A 12,444-nucleotide genomic window follows, 5' to 3' on the forward strand; every position below is an offset into this window, starting at 1 on the left:
CTATTCTAATTGAGAAGGTACAGCCTCTGTTAAAGGGCCTCTGAACAAATGATTTGATGATTTAAATTTTATGTTTTGTTTGAATATCTAGACCTCGAACTCTGGGTTCTACAGTCTACAGTCTTCTTCCTTTAGTGCCTAACCACTACTGGAGGATGGCCATCAGTCTCTTGAAGTGTGTCCTGCCCAGTGTCAGATGCAGCAACTTTTCCGCATTCACAATACCCGCCCACTCCTTAACATTGCGAAGCAATGATTGTCTTCTGCAAACACGCCGGTTACCAATCATAATTATGAAAGAGGTGATAGCTGTCATGGCGCAACACGTGGCACAGGTATGCTTTCTTGGGATTGGGTTTCAGTAACACGATATATATTACAGGAAATTTTAAATGAAAGTCAAAATTTAAATCGTACAATTTTATTTTTCTCCACGTCAACTCCTACAGTCGTTGAAACTTATTTTGTAATATTTACATTACTATTCTTATTCGTAATATTTAAACTTACAATTTCCATTTAAATATTGCAAATAAAATCTAAATTTAAGACGAAAATCACAGTACAATTTATCTAATTACATGTTTAATTTAGAGGTATACATTTATTTTTTCAAAAGGTCTAACTAGTTGGACATATGTGATTTACAAAGTGTTTGAATAAGCTAACTATTAAATTGCGATATCTTATGTAAAGCTGTTTTTATCTAATACGTATAACATGGCAGTCTTTATTTAAACTATACAAGGCACATACAATCTAATATATACAGTTAAAGTTAACACCCGAAAAGAGATATTTACATTTACCGCAAAATCGGTAAAAAGCGCTTAACATCACTTTGAGCACATCTAAAAAAATACAGTACATGCACAAAATGTTACTACAATTAACCAATCCGATCACATCGGTCAATAAATACACTAATACAATACTTAAAAGGCAAACAGTCGAGATTTATTTACAAAGTTCACTGGTCTTTGATTAAAGTCTCATAGTTGAATGATTAGGCTTTCTATTTCCTGGAACGGGAGGTAACCCAGGGCCCACTAAAGGTGACATCGACGGTGATCTCGTTGCTAGGGGGGACAAGGAAGGCGAAAAGGAAGGAGACATGGCTGCAGCAGCTGAAAAGCCTCCTGGGATGTCGTGGCTTATAGGCGAACGAGGTAACAAATGCTGAGGCTGCCTACAAGATAACGAAGGCGCCGGACAGCTTCTAGGCGCAACGGTAGTCAATAAAGGCGGGGGCACACTTTTGCCTCCAGACATTGATGTTCCTTTACTTTTAGCACTAGATGCTCCACTATTTCCACTTTGTAAAGAAACAGCGTCATCTTTCAACCTAGCTATTTCTGAGAACACGTGAGCGAGAGGCTGATATTGTGGACCCCAGTCCAATAAATAATCCCAATTGTAACTACCAGTTAACTCTTCTTCTGAGTGTACTATAGAACTTAAACTTCCGGTCATTGAAGGTCCAGCCGTGGGTACTGCAGTATTTTCACCAGGTGCACTAGGAAATGCTCCTAAAGCCATTGCTCGATCCACGGCAGCACTTGCTTCGTCCGCGTTGCTGCCTCTATCGCTGGCGGTTACTTCATTTAATTTAGCGTAAATCAAATTCGTGATATCGTTCTCATGTGGTCCATCCTCGTCAAAAATATTGTGCATTGGATCTATCGGCCCATGATGCAACATTGTATCTTTATTTGCAACATTTTCAGAGCATCTCCGCGATGATGTCGATGCACCTCCACCTGTGCCAGTATCAACAATACCGAGTCTAGCTAAATATTCTTGGGTGTTATGAACAGATACGTCCGACAAGTTATCATCGTCTACACCATTCGTTTGCCTGTCTCGTTGAAGTGGGCCTTCATTGATCATCCTTATTTCTTCATCTTCTCCGTCCTCACCGTCTTCAGCAGATCCTCGACCACTAGATCCCGATTGGTCAGAGCCAGACAGCTCTGAAGTGGTCGCGGCTCCAGAATTTGAACTGGCAGTATGAGCACCATACGGTGGGATCTCATCATATTTTGGAGGTGCGAATTGGTTCGCTGAATTCACAGCACCAGTATTGCGTATCGTAATTGAATCAAATGCGCTGGGGTCAACGTAACTGTTTGTTGCTCCGACTCCCTCCGAACTTAATCCTGGTTTATTTTCTTTCTTATGTCTTTTATTTTTCATATGTAAAAATAGAAATGCCGCGGCGAAGATGATAATAATAAATATAAAAGCTATCAGAAGCCCTAAGGCCCAATCCGACAATCCACTATTTTGAGCTAATGCTGGATCATTCAAGATGTTAGTGCCATCTGATACGATTGCGGCAGGGTCTAACAATATTTCGACTGCAGTTTTATTAGTAAGAGATCCCTGTCGGCCTGAACTTGCAGTTATTACTAGGCTGATTGATTTATCGCCGCCAAATAAAGTTTGTATTGAATCCACTTTTTTCTTAAGAATAATCATACCCGTAGTCCTGTTTATTTTGAAGTAAGAGTGAGACGTAGATAGCTGGTAAACTATTCGACCGTCTATACCTTTGTCTCTATCTGTTGCAGTAGTTTGACCTATAATGTAACCTGCCGGTAGAGATCCTGATTTTGGAACACCAAAATTATACGTTTTCTGAGTAAACTGAGGGTAAAATTCATCTCTACTTTCTATATCAATTCTGACTTTTACTGTGGAGCTTCTGCCACCTATATCTGAAGCTTTAATGGAAAACTCATATTTGTTCTTAAGTTCGTAATCAAAGACAGTATTAGTATTTACTAAGCCACTTATTGAATCAATTTGAAACATTTTCCAAGCGTCATCGTTTTTGTTATAATTCGAAGATACAGGTCCTATAGAATAGTTCAATGTGCCAAATTTTCCTTTATCCATATCTGTGGCTGTAGCGGTAAAAACAGACGTGCCAACTCTTTCATTTTCTGCGATACCCTCGAAATACTCATTAACCGGGAAAGCAGGTGTATTGTCGTTAACATCGAGGATTTCAATTTTAATATAAGCAGCATTGCACAAACAGGGTACTCCTTGATCACAGGCAACGACGACCAAGTTATAATTAGTTTTACCCGTATCATAGTCTAGAGATTTATTAACAGTTAAAACGCCTGTCGTTGAATGCACGTAAAATGACTTGTCATCATTTCCTGAAGTAATGTTAAAAATAATATCTGAATTTGCAGTTCCATATAAATCTGCATCCGTCACAGAAAATTGCGTTAGACTATGCCCTACTTTAACATCCTCGCTTACTGTAAGATCGAATGTGTTCATAGCAAATATGGGGGCATTATCATTTGCATCCGTCAGAGTCACAAATACAACTATAGACGTTTTATTTTGTTTATATGAAAGCATTTTTCCTTGCTCGACAGCGGCTAAACCGAGCACGTATGATTCTTGTCGTTCTCTATCAAGCCTTTTTACGAGTATTAATGCACCTTCAGTTGTAATATCAAACATATCGCCATCATTTCCGGTAATAATTTTAAAGTCAAGGCTATATTTCTTTAAAATATCATTTATTCCACCGATTTGCAACAAGGATGTACCCTCTTCGGTATCTTCATTTACCGTTATCCTGAAAAAATAAAAATATTATTGATAAATGAGTAAAAATAATTATGATGAGGGGACTTAATTTTTACTTTATTTTAGTGCGTATGCACACGCTGGTGAATTTACTTCTTCAAAAAGGGATCCAAATCACACTGAGCCTAGAGAATGAATGGCGAAATATATAAGTATTTAATTTACCTATAGGTATCTTGACCAATAAAGGGTTTGATTTCCGATGAAGCACCACTGCTGACTCTGACCGATGTGATTGCCGATTTGTTAGGTTTTCCATGATCTGTTGCTACAACCGCCAGTTGTATATCTCGATGATCATTTGGAAGGGAGCTGTAGTTCACAAACATTTCTCCAGTGACCGCATCTATGTAATATCCATCCTTTGATTCAAGAAATTGATATGAAATATTGCTATTTTCACCGCTGTCTTTATCCGTAGCTTTTACAATTCCAATTTCTATAGTGCCTGACCCTTCTGAAATGAAATTGAAATATAATGAAATAACGTCTACAAATAGCAACAATAGAAATAGCAAGTAGACTTTTTCTAGGTATACCAACTATATATTATATAGGTATTTTATAAAATACAAATTTATTATTATTTAAAAGAAAAAATGTTTATTATTTACCCGGTAAAACACTGCTGTATGAGACTTCTTCAAATACTGGAGCATTATCGTTTATATCCGTAACTTTTACAGTTAAAGTTGTTGTAGCAACATGTTCGTTGTCCGAGGCAGTAACGTTAATGATATAACTTTTATAACTTTCAAAATCGAGCGCTTTATTTAGAACAACTTTGCCACTGTATCTGTCAATTGAGAAGATATTTTCATCCTGAACTAAAGCATACTTCAACGCAGGATAGGTGTCCACATCATTTGCAGTAACAGATGTTAGAATGGAGCCGACTTCTGCTCCTGTAAAAAATGAAAGAATAAATAAGATCAAGCGATGCGTACATTTGGTATGAATATACAAAATAAAATGAACAAAACTAAAACTTGTCCGAGAAACAATGAAATGAAATAAGATGATAAAAGATTCATATAACGGTATACCTTTCCAGTTCTACTTAAATATTCATGGCGGCAAGGGTCAGATATTTATTTTTACTCTTTCATCGAACATATGAACATATGAATCAGTACATCATGTAGATATAAAATTATGTAGATTATTGAATAATACACTCAAATGGGATAAGTGTTAATTACTTTGTAATTTATCCATACATACCTTCAGAAACAGATATGACGTTTGGTGGCGGAAATGTCGGCTGATTATCATTGACATCGACGACGTTTATCCTTAAAGTGGCTGTCCCAGTCATTTGTGGGTTTCCTTCGTCCGTCGCTATAACGGTTAGCTTATAAGATTCTCGTATTTCTCGGTCGAGAACAATATTTGTTTTAACAGAACCCGAAAACGCAGGCTCAATGATAAATGCGTTGTCATGATTACCATCCACTATGTGATATAATATTCTCGCGTTCGCATCCCTGTCTTCATCTTTCGCAGCTAATTGAACGACGAATTCACCTTTCGTATTGCCTTCAAATACATTGGCGATGTATTGTTGTTGAGTAAACCGTGGAGCGTGATCGTTTTGGTCTAAAAGATTTACTACAACTTCACAATAAGCGTACAAGGGCAATGATCCTTCAGTACTTGCAACGATTACTAGTCTCCGCCTCGGTCCTGGATAGGTTTCATAATCTAAGCTATCTGAAGTATTTACTCTAAGAACGCCAGTGTTGCTGTCTATTTCAAAGGCATACTGGTCGTTTCCATTGCCGATTTCATAAATAACTCTTTGTCTTCGCCCGTCACTTCGCAGTGCAGTGACTTGAAGAACCTCACGTCCATAGGGTACATTTTCTTCTATGGTAATGTTGTATGTTGAGTTTTGAAAGTTTAATGTCGAAGTTTGGTCAGAAAAGTCACCTATATGAAGTTCTATGAGGCCTTCAGAACTTTGTGGTGGATTTCCTTTATCTTTGGCTAATACCTTTAGATGTACTAGTTTACCGTTTTCGCTTGCTAAACTTTGAGTGGCCGTTAGAACCCCAGTTGTGGGGTTAATTCTGAATTTGTGGTTTGAACTATCGAGGAGTTCAAAAATAATTTCAGCATTTGTCCCAATATCATTATCTGTTGCGAAAACTCTAAGCAAACTCTGTCCCGGGGGTATAAGTGTAGCGATTTGTTCTTTGAAGGGATATTTTGTGAATATTGGTTTATTGTCGTTCACGTCGTTGACGGTTACTTCTACAGAAACCCTAGTCGAACGCGCGATGTAGCGACCTTGATCTGTTGCTACGGCTTCAAAATGGTAGACGTTAATTTTTTCCCGATCGAAATGTCTGAAATAAAAAGAGTAATTATTATAACATATTTTCATTTTTGTTATAATGGGTACTATTGTTATTCTTAATAATAAATCAATTACAGTGTTAAAACTATTTACTTACCCAGTCGTATAGATGACACCACTTTTATTATCGATACGAAACAACCCTTGACTTTCATTAGCGAGGGAATAAACTATTCGTTTATTATATCCTAGATCCGCGTCAGTGGCTCTCACTTTAATGATGGAAGTATCGAGAGATGCGTCTTCCGCGATGGCGGCTGAGTAATGACCCGTATCGAAAACGGGATCATTGTCATTTTGGTCTTCCACCATTACCGTTATATTGCATGCACCTTGTAGTGCTATAGGGGATCCATGGTCATATGCTGTTATTGTCAATTCATATCTGGACTGTGTTTCACGATCTAGGGCTTTGGCGGTGAGTTTTCCCGTAGTGGGATCAATACTAAACTTGTTTCCATTATTTCCTGAAGTGATGCTGTATGTTATAATTCCATTAGCACCGATGTCTTTATCGGTGGCAGATACTGTGTGAATAATTTCAGGATCATTGTTCTCGGGCACTGTCAAAGTATAACAGGATCCCGGTTTGAATGTTGGAGCATTGTCATTATCGTCTAAAATGTTTATAGTTACTGTCGCAACATCAAAATTACTTGGAGATTGGAAGCTTTCCGAATCAGTGACATAAACTGGAAAAATATATTGTCCAGTTTCTTCTCGGTCAACTTTAGATTTGATAGTGATTGTTCCTGTCCACTCATCGATTACGAACTTATCATCTGCTACGCTTGAGGGTATCATGTACCTTAGCGTACCTGAAATAAATATTCATTAGTTATTTTCGATAAAACGCGATTATTAGAATATACATTCAAACGTAAGAGTTTTTTCAAAGAAGTGAAAAAAATAATCATATTATAACCACTATTATTAGCAATTTATTTATCTTTAAGCTTTAATTTTTTGTGGATTTACCTGAAGTCCCTCTTGATGATTTGGCCGTAACTCTTGTTACGAAACTACCAGCACGGATATCTTCACTAATGTTTGCCTTGTACAATGTTTCAGTAAACCGAGGTGGGGTGTTGGTTGATTCCAGCAAGTGTAAAGTTAATGTCATATGACTTTGTCTGGGAAATGGCATCCCATGATCGGAAGCTGTCAAATTGAGCTTATATTGCCCCGCCCTTATATTCGAATATTCAGAAGTGAACTTTTTTGACAATGTTAACTTCCCTGTATCATAATCCATTGAGAAGTAAGAATGGTCGTTTCCATTAGATATATAATAGGATACTCTTCCATTATCTCCCGAGTCAGCGTCAATGGCTAAGGCTTGATACAGAACGCCAGTCAAAGAATTCAAAGTGACAGATACTTTACGAGCAGATACAAAAGTAGGAGTGTTATCATTTGCATCAACCACAGATATGTGTACAGTGGCAGACGTAGAGATTCGTTCACTTACAGTCACTGCTTGGTCGATTGCTTCTACCACAAGCCAGTATTCTTTTAACATTTCAAAGTCTAGCAAAGCTGTCAGCGTTAAAGCGCCAGTGAGAGGATCTAGGTTAAACATGTTTCTAGTAGGAGGCACTGTCGAAACTATGTGATAGTTAAGTTCACCATTGGCACCTGCATCTATGTCCTTTGCGGTGAAGTTGTATACGTTTATACCAACTGCTGTAGTTTCTGGAACTTTTATATTAACAGGATCTTCCGGCCACTGCGGACCGTTATCGTTAACGTCAATAATTTCAATTCTTACGGTGACGGCACTGCTTTGGGGGTTGTTAGTAGCTGAAGTGTCCAGCGCTCGAACTTCGAGTCGATATTCATCTTGAACTTCTCTATCCAACTGACGTGCCACAACCAAAGACCCAGTTCGTCTATCGATTTCAAAAGTTCCAGGTACATGGTCAGACGTCAACGACATCAAAAGATATGATATCTGTCTCTCTTCATCACCATTAATCAAATTTTCATTTGAATCGCTGTCGCAACATGTAACAGTTCCCACAACATGCCCGATTTTGGAATCTTCTCGCACCTGAAAATAAAGAGATTTTAATTACAGACAACGATGTAAAATATAGTCTAAACTTATATTCAGTTTACTTACTTACATTAAAGTAACGTCCTTTGTAAGCACAAACAATAATAAATTTATTTTTGAGAATTATTTAAAAATTACAGCTTGATACAATAAAAGAATACGTACTTTATAGGATAAGCTGGAACTGGTAAAAGTAGGTCTATTGTCGTTTAAATCTAGAACCTCTACTTTTAATTGCCGAACAGTTTGTCTTGGAGGTTGACCCGCATCTGTTGCAGCAACGGTCAAGCGATATATTGACCGCTCTTCGTGATCTAACACTGAACAAAGAGTAATTCTTTATACACATTAAAACACACATTAAAACTTTCAATGCTGACAAACATGGGTTTTTGTTAAACAAAGTAGATTTGTATATTTTGAATAATTATTACAAAAAATTAAACAATATTCAATTACCTGTGCTTGTTTTAATAACTCCTGTAGAAGAATCAATGACAAATATACCAAAGCCATCTGTGTCTCGGTCATTCAGTATTGAGTATGTGATTGATGCATTGGGGCCGTTATCTCTATCAATCGCCTTTACTTTTGCTACTTCAGCTCCAGGCTGTTGTTCCTCCCTCACACTCACTACATCCTCTCTAGGATCAACTATCTCAGGGGAGTTATCGTTGACATCAGTCACTTTTATTATTACTGGAACCCTGGTCGAGCGGGGCAACGAACCTTGATCTTTGGCTTCAGCGAAAAGGGAATAAGTATGTTTAAATTCTCTATCGAGCATTTCTCTGGTTGTTATAATTCCTGTAAAGCAACATACAATATAATTTCGAAATGCCACAAACAGGTTTAACGTACACGCATTAAATACTGGACAGTATCTCCTGTCTTGTAATAAAACATGAAATAGAAAAGCGAGACTTCTATATTTTAATAATAGTTAATGGCAGGTCACGGCGCTTTGGCATGCGAGGATGTTTATAACTCAAAGCGAACGCAGGTAATTCATCAACACTACGAGTGTTGAAGTTATTAAATAATGTTCTATGCAATTTTACGAAACAGGTTTTCTTTATCAACTTTTATATTTTAGTAACGCGATTATAACACAAAATGTAATTAAATGTTTTGAAGTAAACAAAAAAATGCAATCCTATTCGCAAGTTTTATCAATTCGTTTAATAATTGGCAGAAAAGATTGATTCAAGTATTTTGAATTCGGCGTCACCTCTTTGAATCGCCGACAAATAAAACGAGCAAGTTACGAACGATTATGGACATAAGAGGCAGTATCCGAAAAAGTATGTGAGGAAATCTGGATTCCCTATCAGCAGGGTAGTATACAGTTGTCATCGTCAATGATTTACAGTTTTACTTTGCATTTAAGATGCTAACTAGCTAAGGGGTGTCGATAAGCCGAATTGAGATAAAACGGTTATTCATCAGTCACTTAAACTAACATTTCCTTTTTTTGCATAAAAGCGTGAGCGATGTTTATCTCATCGATTTAGTAACCATTCTCGAACACTTATATGTGATAACGATATCTTGCAGCTAAAGCTAAACGTATTACCAAGATTTTAATAAATATAAAGAAATTTCGACTCCATTCTTTAGGTATTCGAGTTATGATTATTATTATTAAACACAAATAAAAGAATTTGCTGAATTGCTTTTTACATTTTGCACAAAATTATATTTAAGAGATAGTTCAAAATTCAAACTGATAACATCGGAGGATTTTTTTATTTATGTTTATGTTGAAAATTCTTTCGTCAATCACACAAGGAATGTCATTAAAAATATCATATTCTCGGGCAAGCAAACAAAGGTAAAACTGCTCCCTATTCCTTTAAATTGTTCAGGTATTAATGTGGTTTTGTTGACACAAACTATTTGGTCAGTCGATGAGTCTTAAGTCACAACATACTTTGGGTCTTAGCTTTCAAAGGGGCCGGCTGCGCAAACAATTGTGAGTGGCAGCTAGGACTTGGAGCTTGGCAAATACCAAGACGGCGCAGTTTGTATTAATCTGTATTGTTTTATCTACGCTGTTAGTTTTGTCCGCTGTTTATTTTTTGCACATACAATGTGGGGACAGGGAACCATTTCAAACTTCGAGGGCTGATGGAGACCGACACGATAAATGTTTATAATAAATGATGATAAATGATAAAAGAACGATAGAACCGTTTCGTTAAATTATGTCATAAAACCTGTGATTAGAATAATAATAGATTAGAAATTAAATTCCACTCACCAGTAACAGGGTTAACGACGAAACTCGTATTAGTTGGAAAGAGGCTGTATCTAACGGCCGCGTTATCTCCCAAGTCAGCATCAGTGGCCGCAATCTTCCCAACAAACGCACCAGCCTTGCGGTTCTCCTCAACTTGGAATTCATAGTTGGCTTGTGAGAAAACTGGATCATTATCATTAGCATCTAATACGTTGACGACGAGGCTGACGGTTGCCGACAGCGGCGGGATCCCATTATCCGAAGCTATTATTGTCATGTTGTGTTGTGGGATCGATTCTCGATCGAGTTCTTTAGCGAGTTGCACCCACCCGGTACTGGGTTGCACTTTGAAGTATGTGTTATTGTGTATGCGGTAGGTTATTCGTGCATTGTTGCCTGTATCTTTGTCTATCGCTTGGATTTCAAGAATCTGGAAATTATACAATAATGTAATTTATATAAAAAACTGTACTCTATGCAACCATAGATTAGTTACTAGTTTAAACCAAACTTCCGCTACATAAGTTTAAACATTCAAGGAAACCCTAATAAAAAAAGGATATTAGACAGTTCAAGACGATAACAATGTATGGGCACTAATGCCGCTATGAGATAGTGAGATTGCGTAAATTGACATGCATAAGTGTACAAATTGTACCTAGATGAAAAATGACTTTTGAATTTGAATTTTCATTTAATAAGTAATCTTTATATCAAGTTTTAATTAGACAATTCAGTGGACTACATACTTTGATTTATATTTACGTGTAGGTTTCGATATAAGGGCCGGTTATCTTAAATATATATTTGTCTAGCCTTACCTTTGTATTAATTACGTCGGATTCCAACACATTGGCGTTATATGTATCATGTTCAAATACAGGTGGGTTGTCGTTAACATCTTGTACATCCACAACAAGAGTGAGGTTAGCTGTATGCTGCGGTGAACCACCATCTTTAGCTGATATCACTAGAGTATGTCGGACAAGGTTCTCGTAGTCCAGCGACCTAAAATAAATAGAAATATTCGTAATACAATTTACCATTACAGTATTGTAAGTCTTGATTTTAAAATAACGAAAGCTTTTGAGTTAATTTTAATCACGTTACATCAGTACTGCATTACATTATTAAAAATGTAATACAGATAATTCTTTTTTTCCAGTTGCACATAGAAGTAGTTCCAAACCAATGGGAACCCTTACACGGGTATTTTTTTACTTAAAAGGGTTTCCAAATCTTACCCTTTGAAAAGAAAATGTACTTAAAATGAATAAAGACTTTTTATTATAATTATTAATTCCACTTAGGATCCTTCGGCGGTATTATTTAGCATTACGTCACTTCCTGTCCGTTTATTCTATTATATAAATATCTGGCATGGGATATCCAATACATCAATTTCCTTACCGCAATAAAGTAACCAATCCATGTTGTGGGTTCACTGCGAAAGTATTCATGGGTCCAGAAGCTGAAAGAAGAGTGTAGGTAACCAGCCCGTTCTTTCCCTCATCCTCGTCAATGGCTCTCGCAGCATAAACCACAGATCCAACCGCCGCTGACTCCGCCACAGACACCTTAACCGATGATGTGCCGAAGCCTGGTGCATTGTCGTTTACATCCTCTAAAGTGACTTGAACCTGAAATTTTTATTTAGTTTCTATCTTTTTGGTATATACATATTTTGTAGGCAATATCATTTTCATCGGATAAACGTACTGGAAATATATCTCACACGTATAAAGGATATTTTTAACACTGTTCGAAGAATATTGTTATTTATTATAACAATATTCTTCGAACTATTATGTTAAAGTTACGTCAATTGTCGACCAAGTAATCTGCACAGATTTTCATCAGGAATTGCACAGATTAAGTTACATAAAATAATAGACAAAAAAACCCTATGCCATGCTTTATATAATTCTTATTCCCTCTATGTAAAATGATACATTCTTAAATTATAGGTTTATAGGAGACAGCAAGGAAGATTACACATCATATAATGAAAGAAATTGCTAAAAAGAGAGCCCCTTAACAATCTAATTTTCCGCATGTGAAGCGTGGCCCCTAGGTTGGGAAATACTTGAGAGATTAATAAAAAATGTAACGATGCCTAAAACAATCAACGGCTTTTTACCACCTTCCAGTAACTCCAACAGT

The 12,444-nt window shown here is 36.8% G+C and overlaps 1 protein-coding gene across 1 annotated transcript in view; it reads right to left on the reverse strand.

Annotated features, from left to right (window-relative positions):
- Window positions 1-405: 405 nt before the first annotated feature.
- Window positions 406-12,444, reverse strand: part of LOC110999268 (protein dachsous) — a 205,540-nt gene continuing 193,501 nt past the window's right edge. Inside the window, exons 6-16 of the mRNA XM_022268243.2 lie at window positions 11,692-11,921; window positions 11,103-11,289; window positions 10,303-10,711; window positions 8,499-8,846; window positions 8,205-8,359; window positions 6,959-8,033; window positions 6,078-6,798; window positions 4,843-5,969; window positions 4,233-4,523; window positions 3,784-4,075; window positions 406-3,607 (exon numbers count right to left, since the gene is read on the reverse strand). Of these exons, the coding sequence (XP_022123935.2) occupies window positions 985-3,607; window positions 3,784-4,075; window positions 4,233-4,523; window positions 4,843-5,969; window positions 6,078-6,798; window positions 6,959-8,033; window positions 8,205-8,359; window positions 8,499-8,846; window positions 10,303-10,711; window positions 11,103-11,289; window positions 11,692-11,921 (7,458 nt within the window). The 3' untranslated portion in view covers window positions 406-984. The remainder of the gene's footprint in view (window positions 3,608-3,783; window positions 4,076-4,232; window positions 4,524-4,842; window positions 5,970-6,077; window positions 6,799-6,958; window positions 8,034-8,204; window positions 8,360-8,498; window positions 8,847-10,302; window positions 10,712-11,102; window positions 11,290-11,691; window positions 11,922-12,444) is intronic.

Source organism: Pieris rapae, chromosome 10 (genome assembly GCF_905147795.1).
Source record: "Pieris rapae chromosome 10, ilPieRapa1.1, whole genome shotgun sequence".
Classification (NCBI taxonomy): Eukaryota; Metazoa; Arthropoda; class Insecta; order Lepidoptera; family Pieridae; genus Pieris; species Pieris rapae.